The following is a 22,718-nucleotide window of genomic DNA, read 5'->3' on the forward strand; positions in this document are numbered from 1 at the left end:
GGAACTTTTTGTTCAAACCCTCGTATCAGAGGAGTGTGTCGCAAGTGCTACATCGTCTTCAATATTGGCTGTGTCCCCCGTTGCGGACAGTAGTGCCGTATCATGCGTCATGTCAGAGGATGGCCGACCACAGGGCACGCAAAAAGGTATATGTACGAGGGGTGTTCAAGTCAAACCGGGACTTTTCATTTTTCGCAAAAGTAAAATGAACTTACAGGCGAGAAATTAGTTTTATTTTTCAACGTGATCTCCAGCTGCACTAATGCACTTGTCCCAGCGTTTCACGAGGGCTTGGATGTCAGCAGCGTAGAAATCCTTACCGGTGCGTAGCAGCCATGATCGGACCGCATTCTTGACATCGTCGTCTCAGCTAAAGTGGCGGCCCCCAAGGAACGCTTTTTCACACATCCTGTTAGCAAAACGTGGAACAAAAGTCGTTGTGTGTCTCCGAGTTTAGGGTCTCCATAGATATATCAGGTATTTGAGAAGGCACTATCACACAGGAAGGAAAGAGAGGAGGGTAGAAGTGCGAGAATTTGAAGGGTGTACTGGCTCGTACACTGAAACATGATAAGGCAACGTGACGAAATCTGTCAAAAGAGAGTAGGGTATTCGATGGCTAGAGGAGGGTAATGTCACTTGGGCCAAGTGGCGCAGGGCCCGCTTGCACGAAACTTCTGCTAGGATCCTAACCTTGAGGTATTTCTTTTAGCGCAGCCTTGCTAGTGCTTGTGTCACGTACTACTGACGTAAACTTTCCTATCAGCGAAATGCACTGCCAGAGCTGTGCCAAAGGAAATGCCTCAAGGTTAGGATCCTAGCCGAACTTTCGTGAAAGCGGGCAGGAGAGGCGAATTAGCTGCTTCCGTACGTGTCACGTTATCTGAGAAAGCTGATGAGAGGGATTTGCACACTTTGGTGGCTATTTTGACGCACAATCGCACAAGAATTCTGAAACTGGGCTTCGAGTTGGGTGAAAGCCGTGAAACCTCCTCTTCTTTCATCAATCGATGCAATAATCTATCCACGATAATAACGAGGAACTTTTAGGGACATGTGTCCCCAAAGTCCCCTAAGGTGGGGATATGTGACCCCCCACATATATAAAGCGTCTCTGTAACAGACGATGAGAGAGTGTCGTTTCCATCCAGCCGCCAGTCATGTCGGACGAACTGCACGTGCTCCATGACGATGATAAGCCAGGACGAAACCTAAACAAGATCTACTTCACAGTAGGAGTCCTTAGCGGCTGCATCCTAGTGCTCTTCTCGACATGTGCCGTTGCCAACAGCTCTCACGTTGCCCCCAATGCGTCCACCCTCAACGTGAACGGCACCTGCCACACTCACCCCTGCCACCTACTTCGACAACGACTCAATGCTTCCCTCAACCCCAGCCAACAGCCTTGCACAAATTTCTACCGCTTCGTCTGCAGCCGCAACGGCAGTGACCAACTGGCCGGCCAGATGGCGTTCGACCAAGTATGGACGGAGGAAGCTCTGCACAAAGCGTTCCACAAGGTGGACGACAACCCCTGGATGCCAAGCACGGGTCAAACCGATGCGCAAAAGTTCGCAGCCTTTTACCTGTCCTGTTGTCGTATCCTGAGCCCGCACGCGCACAACGTGAAGAGTCTTAAGCAGTTCCTCCGGTTCTTCAACTTTTCTTGGCCCAAGGTTCGCGCGAATCAGACGCAGGCATTCGATTTGATCGTAAGGATGGAGCTTCAGTACAACATGGGAGTGTTTTTCCGTTTCGGAATCTCCCTGAAGCGAGCGAATGCCTGGGACTTCACTCTGAAGCCGCCAAGGATGTCGAAATTCATCTACTCCCCAACACGCAAAGAAAAGTACGTCATGTACCTAGACAAGTTGGTCAAGCTGATGAGCAGGGCGAAAAGACACGTCAGCATCGTAGACTCAATATTAAGAATGGAGGAAGAGCTTTATCAGCTGGCTCTCTTGCAAGATAAACAGCGCGTGGACATCAGGAACTTGGCCTCGTTAACTCCTGGCATTGGCCCAGGAATGTGGATCGAGACATTTGGCAAGTACTTTGCGCTGTCCAAGTTCTTCACCAACCACACCGTAGTCATTCGAAGCTCCCGATATTTCCAGGCGTTGTTCTCCTCTCTGTCCCACAAAGAAGGCGCTCTTTACTTGGGGTGGCGAGTGGCTCGCTTTGCGGGCTGTTTCACGCACCAAGTTCGAACCCTAGAGGAGGCCGTACAGCTCAACTTCGACTCTTGCAGCCAACCTATTCACAAACCGAAACATTTCTGCCGCGCTGTGGCATCGAAACTGATGCTCCCTCAGCTTGTAGCTTTCGCAACCAGTGCTCTGACAAGCCAGGAGGAGGTCCAAGGAGTCCACACCATAGTCGAAAATGTCAGGAAATCTATCGTTAACGGTATCACCCTGAACCCCTGGCTCGACAACCAAACCAAGATAATGGGGCTCGAAAAGTTGAAGAAAATACGTTACCTTTTGCCAGAGATGGATAACACAACTGTTACAGAGTTGCCGGATATGGGACCGGATTTCTTGCAGAACTGGATCCATGTAGCTGCAAGGGGAAGCGCCGGCAATATAAACGTCGAAGGTCGTATCAAGCGCCTGTACCAGGAACAAGTGCACTTCGATATATTTAAGAACCAACTTCATGTTCCCGTTTCCGCCACCAAACTCCCGCTTTATTCCGATCAGTTACCAGCTTCCGCAAATTACGGCCGACTTGGACAACTGGTGGCTAACGGAATCTTACGTAGCCTCGACGCCCAAGGGAAGGCCGTGGACGAGAGAGGCCGCAAGAATCTCTGGTGGTCCCAAAACTTCACAAACATCTACAAAGGTCGTAGGGCGTGCTTCGCTAGGTCGTACAACGCGACAAGTAAATCGAACAAAGCAAACATCGTGGAAGACGTCATCAATAGCGCTGCAATTCGTTACGCTTACAGCGCTTACAAGGCTGTCGAAGACAAGACTGATGGTGCTATACTAGAGGGCTTCAGCGCGGATCAGACTTTCTTTTTGTCTTATTGTCACGCGTTCTGCGATAATGTCAAGGATGGGGAGAACCGCTGTAACAAGCCCTTGGCGAATACGGAGGAGTTTTCCCGCGCTTTTGTGTGCAGGCCCAACGATCCGATGAGTCCTAGTGATAGGTGCTACCTGTGGTGACCTATGGCAGATGGCCAGATTAAAGCTGGCTGAAAGTAGGGTTTTACTTCTTTTAAAAGCGCAATAGCATAGCGAAGAATCATTAAAGCAGGGGCGGATCCAAGAAGGGGAGGGGAGGGGGACAATCCCCTACCAAAACGTCAGTTTATACATTGGATTTTCCTCTCTCCCCTCCCCCACTACGCAATGTGACAAAGAAACGCCTATCTCCCCCCCTCAAACCGAGAGTGTGGATCCGCCCCTGCATTTGAGTGACGTGCAGACGTGGAGAGCAGGAGGTAATTTAGAGAGGCAGACGTGGACCAAAGACGGGTGACGTACACACACGTGAGCCAGAGAGGCAGAGGGAACGCCATGCGGTGTTCTTAGTCGTCCCGCTTGGGAGCGCTTCGGCTTACGGTTTCTTTATTTAGTTCCCAGCGCCCACGCAAGGCGTACAGAAATACGTCTTTGCAGACTAGAAGTCACACACGAATATTTCGGTGAGCAAATTAGAATGGTGCAAGCGAGCTGGTGTACTGTAGAAAGACACACAATACGAAGAGGACAACACAAAACTCAAACCAGCAAATATTTAGGGTCTATATGTATGGCAATGCAAGAGCCAATAAACCTCTACCCGAGAAACGTCATCATGACGTTGGTAGACAGACTGAAACCGAAACAGATCGGAAGGGGAGAGCTGGTTTCCAAGAATGGACACTTGTTCGCTGCCTCCTATTGCCTCCTATGCCTCCTATTGAAAGAAAAGTAGGACCGAAGGTCGCGTCCCTTTCAGGGATCATCGTAATCGCCGCAAGACTGGGGTTTTCGGGCGCGACCTTGTTCGCCACTTAGCTTCGTGCATAGTTCAACTCTACCAAATTGGTGGCGCTGTAGAACACTATGACGTCATTTGTTTACAAACAGGGAGAGGTCTATTAAGATCTCTGCCCAGACAGTCCAACCTTCCTATGCCCCTGCTCCGCGTTTCAGTATCGTGTGCGACGACTGCCTACCTGTAGCTAAAGTATTCTGCTCCCGAGCTCAAAACGTAAAGCTCAAGCTCGTGACAAAATAAGATCACATGTGCGTCAACACCAGCATATGACAGAGCGCGCCTTGTCCGTGCTGATGCTGCAACCGTGGATCAAGCAGAGTTTACCTGGCTGCTGGGATACGCTAACCCTGCTGATGTGAGGTCTGACTAGTTCTGCACCGACTGAACAGCGCACAAGCAAAACAAGGACCGCATAACGGTACGGGCAACCGTTGCCGTGTCGTTCTGTGATGGTCATCGTCTTGCTTGTGCGTTCAGTCATGATACCTTGCCGGCACGGTATCATGACTGAATCTTGCCAATCTTCCATCTTGCATTTCTACACAGGGCTGCACTGCCGCACAAGATTTGCAGGTAACCCCCAAGAAACAACAACAACAACTTTATTTTGAGACGGAGAGTGGGAGGTTCATCGCCAGAGGCGATACTCTACCCCATTGCTGGTGGGGAGGTGGGGAATAAAATAAGGAGCCCCTTCACGATAACGATAGAAGTCCGATGGTGTCCAGAAATGTCAAAAGAGCTTTGAGCGCAGAGCGTTGCTGGGATGGATTGGGCCAGGGACCAAGCAATTTCGATAGGGAGAAGGGGCGAGAGTCCAGCTGACAAAGGGACTCGGAGAGTGCGGTTCGGGAAGGTTGGTAGTGGGGGCAATGAAGAAGAATGTGCTCCAGATCCTCAAGAGCACCACAGTGGCAGCAGGTGGGTAGAGTCAACTTCTCTCAAGCGGCCACTGAGCCACTGAGCTGTAAAGGCCACATCGAGTCGCATTCGGTGGATTAATGCAGCATCTTGACGAGAGGTGTTTCGTGGCATGCGGAAAGCGACCGTTGGATCAACTCTGCTCAACATAGATGGGGGGAGAATGTCGGTTGTCCATTGGCGGGAAGCCAGGGGTGTCACGAGGCGTCGCAGAATGGAACGCCGGTCTCCTCTTAGCAGAACAATACTCGTCCGTTTCCGATACGAGAGTGCTGCTTCTGCGGCGCTGTCTGTCTGCTCATTCCCCACGACACCACAATGGGCTGGAACCCACTGGAGAACTAGCCTGTGGCCTGCTGCGTAGACAGTGTGGTAAGCCATTAACACATCTGTGACGAGAGGTGCGGATGGGTCTCGTATGCCGGAATTTTCAATAGCATGAAGTGCAAATTTGGAGTCTGTGAAGACTGCCCATTCCCGCGGGGTAAAATCAGCGAGGTGTTGTAGAAAGAAACGGATGGCATTGAGTTCCGCAGCAGTTGAGGAGGTTGGATGTGAAAGGCGTCGTCCTTGCACTGCGCCTTCGGATGGTATGACAAATGCTGAGACGGACTTGTTGTTTCGGGATGCGCCATCTGTATATGTTGCCGTAGACGTAGAAAACTTCTCGTCTACCAGAGCATGAAAATGGGCTCGGAGGACTTCAAGGTAACCCCGAGATCGCGATTTTGATAGTGTCTCTTACTGCGCTACGATTTTAAATAACTATCGCGCATGAGAATTTATTTTTTAATAACGTACATGGCACCTGACAAGCTATGAAGTAGTGTCACGAGTAAAGTAGCAATATAGCAGTGCTATGAGGCTGCAATAAGCTAAACGAAAGTAATCGAAGACTGGCTAGTTTATCTCTCGTTCACACCGCAAGAGAGTGAAAGCTAGAGCATGTAGAATCATTTGTCGTGCCGGCAACTCACAGTAAACACGCACTTGAACTCTATTTACGACCACATTTCCCATTAGCGGTGATTTCATACCATCTACATAACGTTCCGAGTATGCGTTCCACAGCTGTAATTTTACGAAGCGATCGATGGTCTCCCAATTGCAGCTTGCCAGAAAACTGGCGCACGAAACACGCGCATGTCTCATACATTCCTCGATCACCCAGTACTTGGCTTGACACTTCTTGGGAACTTGTCCCCCCTTCACAGAATCGGTTCAAGAACGTGTTTCACGTGTGAATGGGGAAGGATTTTGCGTTCCTTCGACAATTTTCTCCTGCCAGGTACTCCATTTACTATCAATTCCTATTTCGTTTAAGTGCCACTGCGAACAAAAAAAAAAAAGTATTTTATTTCGTATTATAAACCAAACTCGCGACTTATGGTCCGCAAAACGTAAACCCCGCGTTAATGCTGTGCGCTTCCACTACCGCCAAAACAACTGGCAAAACGTCATAGTTTCGGATTTTCCAAGAGTAGGTGACGTCACCAGCAGCTCTCCAACGTCTGTCACCTAGCAACAGCGCACTCACCTTCCCGATATCCGCGCGACGTTGAAAGCGTGCCAATGGCAATAGACCTCTTCCAGTTTGTAAACAAATGACGTCATAGTGCTCGACAGCGCCACCAATTTAGTAGGGTTGAACTACGCTCGACGCAAGGGGCGAATAAGCGGAAAGCGACACAGTATTTAGGGGATTACGATGGTCTCTGAAAGGAACGCGACCTTCGGTCCTACATTTCTTGCAATAGGAGGCACCGAACAAGTGCCCATTCGTGGAACCCAGCCTTCCCGTTCCGATTTGTTTCGGTTTCAGTCTGTCTGCCAACGTCATGATGACGTTTGTCGGGTAGAGGTCTATTTGAAAAAGTTCCAGGGAGCAGCACGCGCCATGGCAGGGCGTGCCGGGAAATGCGGGAAAAGGAAATACGACAACGATACAAGACGATAGGAAAAGCGAGGCATACACATGTCTTCCCCGATAACTCCCAGCCTGCGTCACGACTGCCGCAGTGGCGCTGCGTGTTAGAGGAAGCGAACTTCGAGGAGCAATGTTGCCAGACGTGTGCCAGATTGCGCACAATATGACGTCACACCTGTCGAGACTAGAAATCCATTTTATGATACTTCCTCGTCACAAGTAGAAGAAAATGTTTTGGGAGAATACAATGCGAAACACGTAGAATTGTAGATGACATAAATTAGGTAGGACGATGAAGACAAGATAATTAGTTCGTAGCGGCGTTATGCATACTTCCCTCTATCAGTACTTCAGGTGGACAAATCTCGATTTGCCTCTTTTGTTAAGTGGGTTTAGGTGGGAGGGCTTAAACGCGCCCTCCCAACGCAGCAAGAGAAAACGGGGCTCTAGCGTTACACGGCTTTTACCGCGTTTGGTGCTCCGGCACTTCCGACGAGCCTGATATCGGAAGTGAAACACCTCGACTGCAAGGACTACAGAAGCGATGCTGAAGCCTCCCAGCAAGATGATCACGGCGCTCACAAGATCTGACGTGGTCAGGGGAGAGAAATTGCCATCATCAGGCAGGACCCGTGGGAAGTAGCGAAAGGCGTCGTCCCGTAGCCACTTTATGAAGTGACCGGTCTCCAAGAACCTCTGCGCCCTAGATATAGGAATAGAAGGAAGAAAACGTCTTGTCAAACGCTTGCGTATGGCTAACCAATCCCGCTGTCTACTTCATGAGCATGCGCTGAATGATGATTCGCATGGACGAAAGCGTCGGACTATATGCAGTGATTTACCCAGACCCCCCTTATACCCGGCCCGCAAAGGTTTGGCCACACACCCCTAGCCCTGTGCACCCCATACAGGGGGCCCTTACTATTTCAGCTCTAGACACATGTAAGTGCATGATGATACGGTAAGCTGTTATGACTTAACTGTAATAATGACCCTCTCTCCCAAATTTTTTGCAACAACCCTCCGTGCCTACGATTCTGGATAAACCACTGGGACTATGTACAGAAGTCCCACAATCAGGACCGTCCAGGGACGTAACCTTTGGGCCTTTGGACCGCTTGGGCCCCCATGTATTTTTTACAGTATACTGTTTCCTTTCTTTTTTGTTTGTTTGTTGTTGTTATAAAGTAATTTGGCAACATGCATTGCGCATTCATAATGTGATACTGGGCCTTCGAACACTGCATAGACAAGAGAAAGAGAACGAAGCGCGGCGTTACCATACTGCAGGTTCCTTTGTTCGACTGCCCCGCATGTCAGCTTGGACCACATGAACACCCCGCCATTTCATGATGTTAGGGCTCCACGAGAATGGGGCAGCGCGGTACTCGTGTTACGAAGGCGCCTAAACAATAACGCGACACTATTGCTATGTCTCGACCATCATTACGTCGCGTTGTTGGGAGTGCATAGGTATCACTCACACAGTGTCGATATGTGGCCTGTAGAAGCAGTTCCTCTGGACGGCCATGGACATATAAGTGTTCCCCATGTGCCCGGCAGACACCTTCACGGTGGTGGCCTTCAAATCTGACAGAGCAGCGACCAGACCCATTCTGGTGTCGATGTAGCCGTAATTTTCGTGAATAGCCTTCTCAAGACCGAGGGCCTTGCCAGGAACCAACAGGTCGTAATCTTCGTCCAGCAAACGTCGGATAAGCATCATGATGGTTGTCGTCGACATCTGCAGCGAACAATGCCATACACGATTCTCCCATATTCGTTACCGAAAAGCCAATAGGCAGGGCATAGGCAGTCCAAACAAAAATGTTGCTGATACTATTACCATTGCCTGTGTCGCACAATCACAATGAGTCGTGAAAGAGCGTAATTACAATAAAAACGATTTTTTTCTTTTTTGCATTCGCATCTTGAAGGACACACATCACATGTCTACGTGTACTACAAGGTTGAAACAGTGCACCTATAATGCTAGTGAATATTTAAACTGTCCCCTTGCCTGTACAGCAGAGAACATACCTGGATGAGTGTAACTTGCGCTGTTCCATTGGCAGTGCCGGCTCTCATCTTCCCGCTCTTTATGGCCTCCTCCAGCTGACTTACAGTGTCTATGTCCTTCTCGTACTGAGGTACGCTGAGCACTGCAAGCAGAACGCAGCAGTACGCCTGTGCTAACACAACCGCAAGAACCAGCCATGTGCCACGGAAGATACGATAGCTGGTAGTTTGATATTCCGAACGCCATCCGCCTGCAGTTAGGCGAGAAATTACCTTCGAGGTCAAGCCCGTGAGCTCTATAGATGGAGCACGACCCGAAGAGCAACGTACACAATTTTTATGCAGTATAGCGCATTCGGCGGAGAGCATACAGGCTGAAACCGACGAATGACAGATTAAAAGAGGAACCACCAGCCTTACTCTGGTAGGCGAGTGTGGCCAGTAAGAGCCACAAGTCTGGTACTCGGCCGACCAGAGAGTGATCTGGAGTCCAGCGCTGTAGGAGTCGCAGTACGATAGCGCCCACGGCAAGCGATGCCAGGAGGCTCAGCCAGACCTACAAAATAAACTATCTCGATATCCCTGCTCACTAAATAATGCGTCAATCGAGGGGATATTCCTCGGCCCCTCCACTGTCGGCGTCAGTGAGGGAAGAAAGAAAAGACTGCGTTTTCAGATCGTTACATTGAACGCCTTGTGAGTGCACCATATCATACTGTACATAAAGCCTGAGTATGGGCAGAGGGACCCAAAGAATCCTTCTGTCTCGTCCGTTATTCCGTCCGTTATTGTCTTTTTTGCCCAAACTCAGGCTCCTTACCGTATGGAGTTTACGGTCTCTCCCAATATGGCACACTGCATTTCCACGGTCATACCGAACAGCAAGCAAACAGTAAGTTGTAGCGACAAAAACAAAAGCCTGTCGTTTGGCCATGCGGCGTGGCTTATTTGCAAATATTTATAGAAACGATGAGTTGGACTCCTATACCACGGAACAGGAGGGCCCGCCATGTTACTGATCGCTGATCTTATTTGCAAACGTTAAGAAATCGCTTTATGTGTGTTCTTCCTGAAGACGACAATCGTCTTCCCTCCCACCTGGGACTCCTGGGACCTTTCTCACGTCAGTCAAGGAGACAGAAATAATGTAATATGTATTTTTATCGGCGAATGACGTGCTTTTCCAGTGCGCAGTGAAAGCTGTGGAGCGCCTGCGAGAATTTTCTTCCACATGTCCTATCACCTAAGCCACGACGGCGGTGCGGTCTTGAAAGTCTCGAATGAAGCAAGAGTAGGACGCACAAACGCTCGCCTATGTGCACAAATACAGGAGACTGAGCATCACCATATAATGAAGACCACACGATAGATGCAATGCCCCATGCAGGGTGCCGTACACCACGGTTTGTATTAGTGATGCAAAACTATCGATAAATTTGTTACTGATACGTTAATAGTTTTTTGAAAACAATCCATAGTGTCGAAAAACTATCGATAGTTTTACGATACTCGACCATAGATAGCACTGTTCTTTCGTTTGTCTTTACTATCGATAGCTAGATTTGGTTCTCACTATGGATGCTTCCGTTCCAGTCTTCGTTTTCGCACTGGCACAATACGACAACGAAAGCAGAGTCACGTGCGACACTTAGCTGCAATGTACGGATGATGCACTAGCACTGCAACCAGCGAAAAAAAAAAGCTCATCAAAATCATCGCGATGCGACTGGGATGCCACGATCAATCCAATTCAGAGGGTATCGCGTGACCTTGTGGATGGTTTGAGCGGCATCAGAAGCTCAAGGTCAGTGTCAGAGGTAAAACTGCTCCGAGTTCTATTGTAAAACTTGTAGAAGTGAGACGTTTTCGTTTTCTCTGCTACCCGTTAGTTCTCGGGTAGCTAATTATCGATCGTGTACTATCGATTGTTCTTCCTTTTTTCTTTTTTTGTACTATCGACAGTCGATCATCGATAGCGCTATCGTTAGTTTTACATCACTAGTTTGTGTACAGTTTCCGCTACCCGACGAGTATAACCGACGGAAGTTACCTGGATTCGAAAGGGTTGCACTATGGCGTGGGTGAAGGGCATCCGTCTGGGCACTTTTGTGACGAAGGCGAAGCAGTCCACAATGTAAGGGTAAATGTAGTCGACGTACTTGACCCTGTTGTAGAAGATGCTGAGGCCGCCCAAGGAGACATCTACTTCCTAACGAACGTCAGATAAGACAACGCGGACTGCCCCTATCACAACACACAGAATACCTTTCGGTGCACCATGCCAATCATGCCGCTCCAGCGTTCGCCATCCACGCCTCCAAATTTTCTCTCCGGGTTTGGCACCAACGTGAACCTGCAACGACCACGAAATTATGTGACATCGTTGCTGCAACATTTGACGGCCGGTAAGGTCATGCAACGCCGGCTGTGCTTAAGCATAACACGGTACAATGCCAAGTGTTCTCCAACTTATTTTCTCCGGTATGAGAGAGGGTACTCACGTGAAATTGAAATGTTGGGAGAGGGTAGATAGAAATGTCATTTCGAAGCCGTCAAAGCAACGTTCCGGTGTTGTGCAAAAGTCCTTGTGGACACCTTGAAGCCTTGCGTGAGGAGGATTCTGGAATAATTGAGTCTACGTCCATGCACCAGGGCTATCATTAATACACTCCTCGTTTGAGTCCTATAGCCCAGTCTATAGGGTGCGCGTAACAGATTTGTGCTGACAAGTGGCATAGCTATGGGGGCTTGGGGGGAGGGGGATCCATTGTGACGATTGCGGAAGGTCTTGTAGTTACCGGTATCTATCTGAGCAGCGTTCTTGAACCATTTTGAAATTATGAGCTTTTAAAACCAGTACGTACTTCCAATCTCGTGACACGGCCTCACTGGTCATGACACCCCGCACATGTAAATCATATTAAACGATCAAACATTCTATATTTTGATATCCGATTTCGCTGTATGCACAGGTATGTATGTACCTCGGATCTGCGGGGGGGTCGTATCGCGATCCCTACCTTGGAGGTCTGGCTATACGCTGGTGTTGACTGCCTATGTGACTTTGTTCGAATTGTCTTACGTGAAGAGTACCGATGAACATATGTAGTCCGCTTAGCGACTGGTGAAGCTGCCAGTATCCATGGTCACGGTGGGCGAGGCCGCACATGCTGCAGGATACATTACATTCCCTGGCTATCCAAAGGCGTACCGACGGGCCACCAATATATCTATGTTTCTCTACCTGCGTTCAAAACAGATGACCTTTAGACCTTCGTATACAGAAATAAGCAGGTGGCGTGCATACCAGGTATTTGCTGTGTACCCTGCCCGAGTCTAAGTTGATGAGCAAGGCATCGCAACAGTTGAACGGCAAGGAGGACTGTACTGGACTGCCGAGCACTGCCGACATGTTCCGAAAGCTCACGTGGCAGAGCATGCCCACGCGTGAATTGAGAGAGTTCTGCACGACAGCGGGCAAGAACGGAATATGAAGATGCGAAAAACGTCATAGGTTAGCGCGAGCACTCAAAGTCGTGTATTCACGTGCCTTGCTTACGGTGGGGAATCCTGCGACACAGCCACAATGCAGGGTGTCTCACGTAACCTGTCAAAAAATTATATTTAAAAATCTACACGTCGGAAAATGATGCGGTCAAGGCATCCGCCTTCAGAGAGTTCTTGCCATCGTGTGAGAACACTTTTATAATTTTTTCGCCATGAGAAATTTAATTTTCCGAATTAACGTCCGGAAAATGCCTAGTAAACCTAACATTTTTTCGACAGATTCGGGAAGCACGGGTCGGGCTTATCCTACCACGAAAAAATTGATTTCGTGGCACAAAATTAAGGAACAAATTGGGAAAATATCCAATTTCGTGCCTCGCAAATTGCCGCTCGCCTTTCGCATCCCGCCAGAGCGCTCCGGGAAGCGACGCATAAAAAACAGTCGCCCCGACCCTTCGCAATCGGCCCTTCATATCGTGCAGGTTGGCGAGCCGTATCACCAAAGCAAACGATAAAAAAAAAAAAAAAGAAAAAGAAAAAAAAGAAGCTAAGAGTAGAACGCTATCACCAAGTGAACCTGTCGCTGATAACATGAGGGCGTTGAGAGTGGAATTAAAGAGGCGGGGCGACTGTTTTTCATGCGTCGCTTCCCGGAGCGCTGTGACGGGATGCGAAAGGCGAGCGGCATTTTGCGCAGCCCGAAATGGGATATTTTCCCTATTTTTTTCCGCTCCTTACATTTGTACCAAAAAATGAAATTTTCCTTGCTGGGCTGAACTCGACCCGTGATTCCTGAATCCGTTGAAAAAATGTTAGGTTGACTAGGCATTTTCCGAACTTTAATTCGGAAAATTATATTTCCCATGGCGAAAAATTCATGAAACTGTTCTCACACGATGGCAAAAACTCTCTGAAGGCGAACATCGTTGACCCCATAATATTCCGACGTGTAGATTTTTAAATATATTTTTTTGACACGTTACGTGAGACACCCTATATATTCCGTAGCAGACGACAGGCAAACACGCTAATGACGTCGTCTGCTAAGTGCGCAGTACGCCACTCCCGATATTCCGGCACCGTGTGAATGCTCAACCAAACACGGGGCGGAATTTCGGCTCCGTGAACAGTGCTTTGCTTTTCTGTATTCCGCTAGAATATTCCGTGAGGATGCCGTTCGTGTGGATACACGGGTGAACAGTTGGAAAGAAGTGTTTGTTCCCTCCTGAAGAGACAACTGTGATAATGGGTTTGCAATGGTCTTATAGCCCCGAGCCCTAAGGGGGTGCTCTCTGCGCCGGTAGTAGTTCAGACTTTCGTATTGGTCCGCAGCCGTATTTAGGGTTCCGTGGCGTTGCGTACGAGACTTGTTTCAGATTAAGTCCTTAATAAAAACAACAGAGCGTCTCAGAGTACTCGACGCCATCACGCGCACAGAGACGTGAGATTTTCTTGTGCTCTTGCAACGAAGCGGTACAGTACGCGTCGCTATCATGTTGCGGGGAAATGAATATATAATGAACCTCTATACGCTCCATCTCAAGGCATGATTTTTGTTACATGGATTAGAAAAGCGCCTAGTATGTACCATGGCAGGAGCGAGGAAGTCGTGCACGTCGTCCAGCCTGTGGAAAAGGAAGAGCACTTTGGAGCGAACGGTTGCATCGGGGAACATCTTCATCGAGTGGGGCTCACTCCCCTTTTCGCCCAGTCTGTGCATGGTTCCCTCCACTGTGGTGCATTTCGACTTTTGCAAAGTCTGCAGCAGGAAAGCTATTGGACGCGAGAAAGCAACCATATAATGTGAAACAAGTCCAGATCACCTTCTGGGAAATACACCCTAATATAAAGTTAATGAAACCCCAGCTCCCATCATGACATCTCCAGGCTACAAGACACTAAAAGAACCAACTCTCCATATTTTATCAAGAATGTCTGCTCTCTTTCGAACATAACGGTTGAAGACGTCGCATACCGAGCAACTGGGGTGCCGTTTCTGGGGACCAGGAAACTGCCACCTCTCCGCCGTTGCAGAAGCCCCTGAGGACGTCTTCCAATCCCGCGTACGTCTTCACTTGGGCGGACCATACCGCACGTCCAACGACCATCGCTTACAACAACAACACGTCATTCTGTGAGAAGGTGCAATGATATTTTTAACCTGTCTCTGAAGACAGGTTCTCCAGAAGACACTCCTCAGGTCTGAACAAAAAAAAAAAATTGACCTGACCGGCTTAATGCTTCTGTTTAGATCCACGTTTGGGAAAAATAGGGCAAAACCCCAAGCCCCAGGTTTTCCCAAATTTTAAGGGCACGCGAAAATTTCGTCCAAGGACCGACACTTCGAAAAATATGCTGTAACCCCAAACTTTGTTTTCGCAATTGGTTGCACACGTTACTAGTAAGCATTTGAAATAATGGCTTGCAGCACAGACACGTGCAATGTCGCTTTTGTCAAATCCGCTGTGGATAGTTCCAGCTGGACTTTGAGCAACCCGGGATTCGCGAAATTGAGTGATTGCGAATAGGCGACTTGTGCTATGATGGAAGGTAAGGGATCTGAGGCTGAAACACACAACAGGCACGCCCCTGGGTGCCCAAACACAACTGCTATATTTTAAGTGCCCTCTGCCAGATTCGCGAAAAATTGGGGTTGCAAAGCTAAAGGTTTTATAGAAAAGTAAAGAAAGCACAAAAAAGGGGGCTAAATGACACGAGAATATTATTTTCTGCACTCTCCCTCGTCCTATATTCTTGGACCTGCCCTCTGACGCTCAGTGAACAAGCTGTGATAACTTTTCAACTACCTCCTGTCCTACCGCGCTAGCAACTGCCTGAACATTGCTCACCAATCAGAAGGAGCCACTTCATGGTGGCGGTTCACGATGCACTATGATGTTCGCCCACGGTAGCGCCGTCGTGGTTCGCACACGTCCATTCGTGCACGCGGTCCATTTTGGCAGAAAATGGTCGGCAAGTTGAAGGCCCGTTCCATTAGAATTGATTCGCAGCCTTCTCCTGTCCCTAATGTTCACAAGGTGCGCTCCACAGTAGTAGTTTTGCAGAACAATGGAAGCAGTTTAGAGCGACACAACGGAACGTGAAACAAACTCGGACCTACAATCAGGTGCACATAACTAGGTACGAATTCCGTTATCGGCTGTTCTTCTTCTTTCTTTTTGGCGGGGGTTGGACCAAAAGCAGGATCCAACTTAGCGACCAAAGCTACACTTGACATGCCACAACCATTGTCGTAGCGAAGCAGAAACGCAGTCGATCATGCTTGCATGGTATAATCCCCCCTCCGACCACCTGCAAAAAAACGCCAAGGGAGCTCGAATTGGGTTAAACATTAGGTTCCCATTCCCCGCTACGCGGGGAGTGGATGGAGAGGATGGTAAGTGAGGGACTGGATCGACCCCTGCGTTGATATGAGTCCCCGCACTATCCCAAAGGTCGTCTGCACCAGGAAGAGAAGTACTGCTTGCGACATACTTGTCGGAGATCGACAACACGTGGTCTATCCTATCTGAAACTTCCAGATGTTGCAAATTCATTTTCTCCAGACAAATAGAATCGTGTGGTGTGCGGCCCACCTTCAAACACAATATTATTACAGCCCCTTCGAAGGCGACAAAACCAATACGGACTGTTGAATCATTATTTGAAGATATCAGAGGAGTGCATGTGTAGCAAGTACTACATCATCTTCACTATTGGTTGTGTCCCTCGTTGCGGAGAGTAGCGCCGTATCATGCGTCATGACACAGGATGGCCGACCACAGGGCACGCAAAAAGGTGTATGTATTTGTCGACATATATCTGAATACTGGGTGTGCTTGTTTCTCAGGCGCAAAGCTCTCTGTGACGCATTCGTATTTTCGCAAACGTCCTTGTGTTTTTGTTCATTTTTTTATGTAAGCCAGAGGAATATATTTGTTGTGGACACCCAAATGCGCAGCAAAGAACCACGCGCCTCTGTGAGCGTGTGTAACCAGGGAGTTGTCGTGACAGGAATGACTGATCCGCTGACATGCATGAAAGACCTCTTGCTCTCTTCCTCTTGATTGTTGGTAGTGTTACCGGCTGTTCTGTTTTTTTTTCCACAGACGGTTTCAGGCACACGTCGGCACAGTTCCCTTAGAAGTCGGCCCAGGACGCGCATTCCCTCAGGGCGTCAGTCGTGACGTTGCCCACCTCTGTCAGGCCGACAACGGCGAGCCCTTCCACCAGGTACATGCAGAGCTGCTTACCTGCCGATATGGCTGCGCGTTGCTCGGAGGCCGTGGATCGTGCGTCCAGGGCAGTCTCCACAGGGAGAAATGTCAACCACTGGCTCAGCGTCGGGGGCAAACCCACAAGGCATATTTCACAAGGCTTATGCGGATCAGGTCACGTGCGCAAAGCTGGGAGGTGAACTGCGTTGGAAGGAGTTTCCCCCAGACGTTGTACGGCGAATGTCAGTGCAATTCTCTATGGTGTGGTCACAGGACGCAGTTACCAGCTTCCGCAAATTACGGCCAACTTGGACAACTGGTGGCTAACGGAATCGTACGTAGCCGTAGCGTATCAGTATCGTGTGCGACGACCTCCTACCTGTAGCTAAAGTATTCTGCTCCCGAGTTCAAGACGTAAAGCTCAACAAGCTCGTGACAAAATAAGATCACATGTGCGTCAAGACCAGCATATGACAGAGCGCACCTTGTCCGTGCTGCAGCAACTGCGGACCAACCGGAGTTGCTGAAACGCTAAACCTGCTGCTGTGAGGTCTGACTAGTTCTGCACCGACTGAACAGCGCACAAGCAAAACAAGGACCGCATAACGGTACGGGCAAGCGTTGCCGTGTCGTTCTGTGATGGTCATCGTCTTGCTTGTGCGTCGCCCAGTCATGATACCGTGACTGAATCTTGCCAATCCTCCATTTTGCATTTCTACACAGGGCTGCACTGTCGCACAAGATTTCGTAATCTCCAGACCGCCATTTTGATAGTGTAGAGGAGGTGATGTTCCTCTACATGAGTCCTGACCGGCGATGATGGAATGTCCCAGCGGGCAGATGTGCGTGACCTCACGTTAGGATGCTGCCGGTAGAACTGGCTGCCAGGCGCAGCAGCAGAGGCGCGTCGTCGTCGTCTTCCACGGGCCGCCACATCACTCCCCCACTCAGACGCGGAGCAGTGCATGCGGTTGCATGAGGTCCGCGTCGATACCATATGAAAAGGAGAATGAGGACGACTCGTGGATGGTGGACGACTGGACTTGCCTGCTAGAAGGTGTTTCGCTGCTGGTTTGCCGAAAAATTTAGGATGATGAATTACGCCGAACAAGGTGTTCGTTGTTCGGGTCACCAAACGTAGAGGGACAGCACCTCCTCTACAGTCGGTGTCCTCAACAGCCACAATACACTGTAAACGTTTTCACACCTTTAAAGGTGTGCGCTATGCACATTCAATCTGGTTGCGTAACATTGCATCTCCGGGATGATATTTTACAAAATTCGGAAAGCATTACTAAAGATCAAGTTTCAGTGCAAATCTTGTTTCCATTATGTCTTGGATATCGTAGGTACGAGCTAATGCACGCTACCGATAATCGAGCACGCGCAAGTGTCTATAATACCGTTGAACAATGTTGAGGTGTTGCAAGACTGAATTTTCCGAGGACAGACAACACTCGAGTAAAGAAAATTTGTGCGAAACCGTGCCCCATTATGATGTTACCAAAATTACACCTAAAAAGGCGTGCGCCATGCACGCTATTACACCTTTAAAGGTGTGAAAAGATTTAGAGTGTACTGTCTCTTACTGCGCTACGATTTTAAATAACTATCGCGCATGGGAATTTATTTTTTAATAACGTACATGGCACCTGACAAGCTATGAAGTAGTGTTCCGAGTAAAGTAGCAGTATAGCAGTGCTATGAGGCTGCAATAAGCCAAACGAAAGTGATCGAAGACTGGCTAGTTTATCTCTCGTTCACACCGCAAGAGAGTGAAAGCTAGAGCATGTAGAATCATTTGTCGTGCTAGCAACTCACAGTAGACACGCACTTGAACTCTATTTACGACCCATTAGCGATGATTTCATACCATCTACATAATGTTCCGAGTATGCGTTCCACAGTTGTAAAATCGGAAAGCCGTCGTCTGACAGCTGTAATTTTATGAAGCGCTCGATGGTCTCCCAATTGCAGCTTGCCAGAAAACTGGCGCACGGAACACGCGCATGTCCAATCATACTTTTATTATCAATCACCCAGTTCTTGGCTTGACACTGCTTGGGAACTTGTCCCCCCTTCACAGAATCGGTAGAACGTGTTTCACGCTAAGATAATGGGGAAGGATTTTGCGTTCCTTCAGAAATTTTGTCCTGCCAGGTACTCGATTTCCTATCAACCCCTATTTCGTTTAAGTACAATACTGCGAATTGAAAAAAAAAAAAAAAGTATCTTATGTCGTATTATAAACCAAACTCGTGACTTATAGTCCGCAAAACGTAAGTCAAGTGTTAATGCTGTGTGCTTCCACTAATTTCCACAAAAACAACCGGCAAAACGTCCTAGTTTCGGATTTTCGAATAGTAGGTGACGTCACCAGCAGTTGGTCACTGCCTCTCTGACGTCTGTCACCTATGCCACAGCGCACTCACCTTCGCGATCCTTCGCGACGTTGGAAGAGTGCCAATGGCAATAGACCTCTCCCAAATGACGTCAAAGTAAAGCCCCTGAAGTATAGGGGCTTTACGCCAAAGCGCCAAAGTGCTCGACAGCGCCACCAATTTCATAGAGTCGACGCAAGGGGGCGAACAAGGTCGCGCCCGAAAGCCACGGTCTTGAGGGGATTATGATGGCTCCCTGAAAAGGACGAGACCTTCGGTCCTACATTTCGTTCAATAGGCTTATTTAGTGACTCTAGTGGAACCCAGCCTTCCCGTTCCGATTTGCTTCGGTTTCAGTCTGCTTGCCAACGTCATGATGACGTTTGTCGGGTAGAGGGCTATTTGAAAAAGTTCCAGGGAGCAGCACGCACCATGGCAGGGCGTGCCGGGAAATGCGGGAAAACTATAGAAGACGATAGGAAAAGCGAGGCATACACATGTTTTCCCCGATAACTCCCAGCCTGCGTCACGACTGCCGCAGTGGCGCTGCGTGTTAGAGGAAGCGAACTTCGAGGAGCAATGTTGCCAGACGTGTGCCAGATTGCGCACAATATGACGTCACACCTGTCGAGACTAGAAATCCATTTTATGATACTTCCTCGTCCCAAATAGAAGAAAATGTTTTGGGAGAATACAATGCGAAACACGTAGAATTGTAGATGACATAAATTTGGTACGACCATGAGACAAGATAATTAGTTCGTAGCGGCGTTATGCATACTTCCCTCTATCAGTACTTCTGGTGGACAAATCTCGATTTGCCTCTTTTGTTAAGTGGGTTTAGGTGGGAGGGCTTAAACGCGCCCTCCCCACGCAGCAAGAGAAAACGGGGCTCTAGCGTTACACGGCTTTTACCGCGTTTGGTGCTCCGGCACTTCCGACGAGCCTGATATCGGAAGTGAAACACCTCGATTGCAAGGACTACAGAAGCGATGCTGAAGCCTCCCAGCAAGATGATCACTGCGCTAACAAGATCTGACGTGGTCAGGGGAGAGAAATTGCCATCATCATCAGGCAGGACCCGTGGGAAGTTGCGAAAGGCGTCGTCCCGTAGCCACTTTATGAAGTGACCGGTCTCCAAGAACCTTTGCGCCCTAGATATAGGAATAGAAGGAAGAAAACGTCTTGTCAAACGCTTGCGTATGGCTAACCAATCCCACTGTCTACATTACGAGCACGCGCTGAACGATGATTCGCAGAGACGAAAGCGTCGGACTATCCAGACACCCTTATACACCCTAAACGTTTGGCCACACACCCCTAACCTTTTTCCCTGTGCACCTCTACAGAGAACCCTTACTATTTCAGATTTATACACATGTCAGTAATGATAGGGTAAGCTGTTATGACTTAACTGTAATAATCTCCCCCCCCCCCATATTTTGCAACACCCCTCCGTGCTTGCGATTCTGGATAAACCACTGGGACTATGTACAGAGGCGCCACAATCAGGACCGTCCAGGGACGTAACCTTTGGACCGCTTGGGCCCCCATGTAGTTTTTACAGTACTGTTTTCTTTTTTTTTCTTTTTTTGTTATAAAGAAATTTGGCAACATGCATTGCGCATTCATAATGTGATACTGGGCCTTCGAACACTGCATAGACAAGAGAACGAAGCGCGGCGTTTCCGTACTGCAGGTTCCTTTGTTCGATTGCCCCGCATGTCAGCTTGGACCACCTGAACACCCCGCCACTTCATGATTTTAGGGCTCCACGAGAATGGGGCAGCGCGGTACTCGTGTTACGAAGGCGCCTAAACAACAACGCGACACATGGAAGACAATGCTCCACTTGTGTTGCTATGCCTCGACCATCATTAGGTCGCGTTGTTGGGAGTGCATAGGTATCACTCACACAGTGTCGATATGTGGCCTGTAGAAGCAGTTCCTCTGGAAGGCCATGGACATATAAGCGTTCCCCATGTGCCCGGTAGACACCTTCACGGTGGTGGCCTTCAAATCTGACAGAGCAGCGACCAGACCCATTCTGGTGTCGATGTAGCCGTAATTTTCGCGAATAGCCTTCTCAAGACCGAGGGCCTTGCCAGGAACCAACAGGTCGTAATCTTCGTCCAGCAAACGTCGGATAAGCATCATGATGGTTGACGTCGACGACTGCAGCGAACAATGCCATACATGATTCTCCCATATTCGTTACTGGAACGCCAATAAGCAGGGCATAGGAAGTAAAAAAAATGCTAATGCTAATGTCCTTGCCTGTGTCGCACAATCGGTATGAGTAGTGAAATGCGTGATTACAGTAAGAAATACGATTTTTTTTTTTTTTTTGCATTCGCATCATGAAGGACACATCAAATGTCTACCTGCACTACAGGGTTGAACCAGTGCACTTATAATGTGAGTGAATATTTAAACCGTCCCCTTGCCTGCACGGCTGATACTATACCTGGATGAGCCAAGCTTGCGCTGTTCCATTGGCAGTGCGGGCTCTCATCTTCCCGCCCTTTATGGCCTCCTCCAGCTGACTCACAGTGTTTATGTCCTTCTCGTACTGAGGTACGCTGAGCACTGCAAGTAGGACGCAGCAGTACGCCTGTGCTAACACAACCGCAAGAACCAGCCATGTGCCACGGAAGATACGATAGCTGGTAGTTTGATATTCCGAACGCCATCCGCCTGCAGTTAGGCGAGAAATTACCTTCGAGGACAAGCCCGTGAGCTCTATAGATGGAGCACGACCCGAAGAGTAACGTACACAATTTTCATGCAGTATAGCACATTCGCCGGAGAGCATACAGGCTGAAACTGATGAATGACAGATTAAAAGAGCCTTACTCTGGTAGGCGAGTGTGGCCAGTAAGAGCCACAAGTCTGGTACTTGGCCGACCAGAGAGTGACCTGGAGTCCAGCGTTTTAGGAGTCGCAGTACGATAGCGCCCACGGCAAGCGATGCCAGGAGGCTCAGCCAGACCTAGAAAATAAATTATCTCGATATCCCTGCTCACTAAATAATGCGTCAATCGAGGGGATACTCCTCGGCCTCTCCACTGTCGGCGTCAGTGAGGGAAGAAAGAAAAGACTGCGTTTTCAGATCGCTACATTGAACGTCTTGTGAGTGCACCATATCATACTGCAAAAAAGCCTGCGTATGGGCAGAGGGACTCAAAGAGTCCTTCTGTCTCGTCCGTTATCCTTTTTTGCCCAAACTCAGGCTCTGTACAGTTACGCTTATGCACGAATGCTTCAACGTGCTTGCGCATGTTTATCACCAGCTTTGAGCTAATTTACGCGATCTCTCCCCATACGGCACACGGCACTTCCACGGTCATACCGAACAGTACTTTGTAGCAACTAAAACAAAAGCCTGTCGTTTTGCCATCCGGCATGGCCTTTGAGCTCTCTTATTTGCAAATATTTATAGAAACGACGAGTTAGACTTCTATACCACGGAACAGGAGGGTCCGCCATGTTACTGATCGCTGATCTTATTTGCGGACGTTAAGAAATCGCTTTATGTGTGTTCCTGAACACGACAATCGTCTTCCCTCCCACCTGGGACTCCTGTGACTTGCTCGCATCAGTCAAGGAGACAGAAATAATGTAAGCGGTATTTTTATCGGCGAATGACGTGCTTTTAGAGGGCGCAGTGAAGGCTGTGGAAGACCCGCGAGAACTTTCTTCCACGTGTCATATCACCTAAGCCACGATGGCGGTGCGGTCTTGAAA

The 22,718-nt window shown here is 48.8% G+C and overlaps 3 protein-coding genes across 3 annotated transcripts; 1 reads left to right on the plus strand and 2 right to left on the minus strand.

Annotated features, from left to right (window-relative positions):
• Positions 1-1,160: 1,160 nt before the first annotated feature.
• On the plus strand, positions 1,161-3,179 carry LOC135395210 (endothelin-converting enzyme 1-like). Its single transcript, XM_064626450.1, has one exon. The coding sequence runs from the start codon at positions 1,161-1,163 to the stop codon at positions 3,177-3,179; it is 2,019 nt and encodes a 672-aa protein (XP_064482520.1).
• A 4,010-nt stretch (positions 3,180-7,189) lies between these two features.
• Positions 7,190-11,535, minus strand: LOC135395211 (glutamate receptor U1-like). The gene is made up of 7 exons (XM_064626451.1): positions 11,368-11,535; positions 11,132-11,219; positions 10,917-11,075; positions 9,287-9,422; positions 8,888-9,117; positions 8,332-8,591; positions 7,190-7,550 (listed from the first exon to the last, which is right to left on the minus strand). Exons 1-7 carry the CDS (start codon positions 11,406-11,408, stop codon positions 7,190-7,192), a joined length of 1,275 nt encoding a protein of 424 aa, XP_064482521.1. The 5' UTR covers positions 11,409-11,535.
• An 8,209-nt stretch (positions 11,536-19,744) lies between these two features.
• On the minus strand, positions 19,745-22,252 carry LOC135395213 (uncharacterized). The gene is made up of 5 exons (XM_064626452.1): positions 22,124-22,252; positions 21,828-21,963; positions 21,439-21,668; positions 20,887-21,146; positions 19,745-20,125 (listed from the first exon to the last, which is right to left on the minus strand). The coding sequence occupies exons 1-5, from the start codon at positions 22,250-22,252 to the stop codon at positions 19,762-19,764; spliced, it is 1,119 nt and encodes a 372-aa protein (XP_064482522.1). The 3' UTR covers positions 19,745-19,761.
• Positions 22,253-22,718: the final 466 nt, after the last annotated feature.

Source organism: Ornithodoros turicata, chromosome 5 (genome assembly GCF_037126465.1).
Source record: "Ornithodoros turicata isolate Travis chromosome 5, ASM3712646v1, whole genome shotgun sequence".
NCBI classification, from domain to species: Eukaryota; Metazoa; Arthropoda; class Arachnida; order Ixodida; family Argasidae; genus Ornithodoros; species Ornithodoros turicata.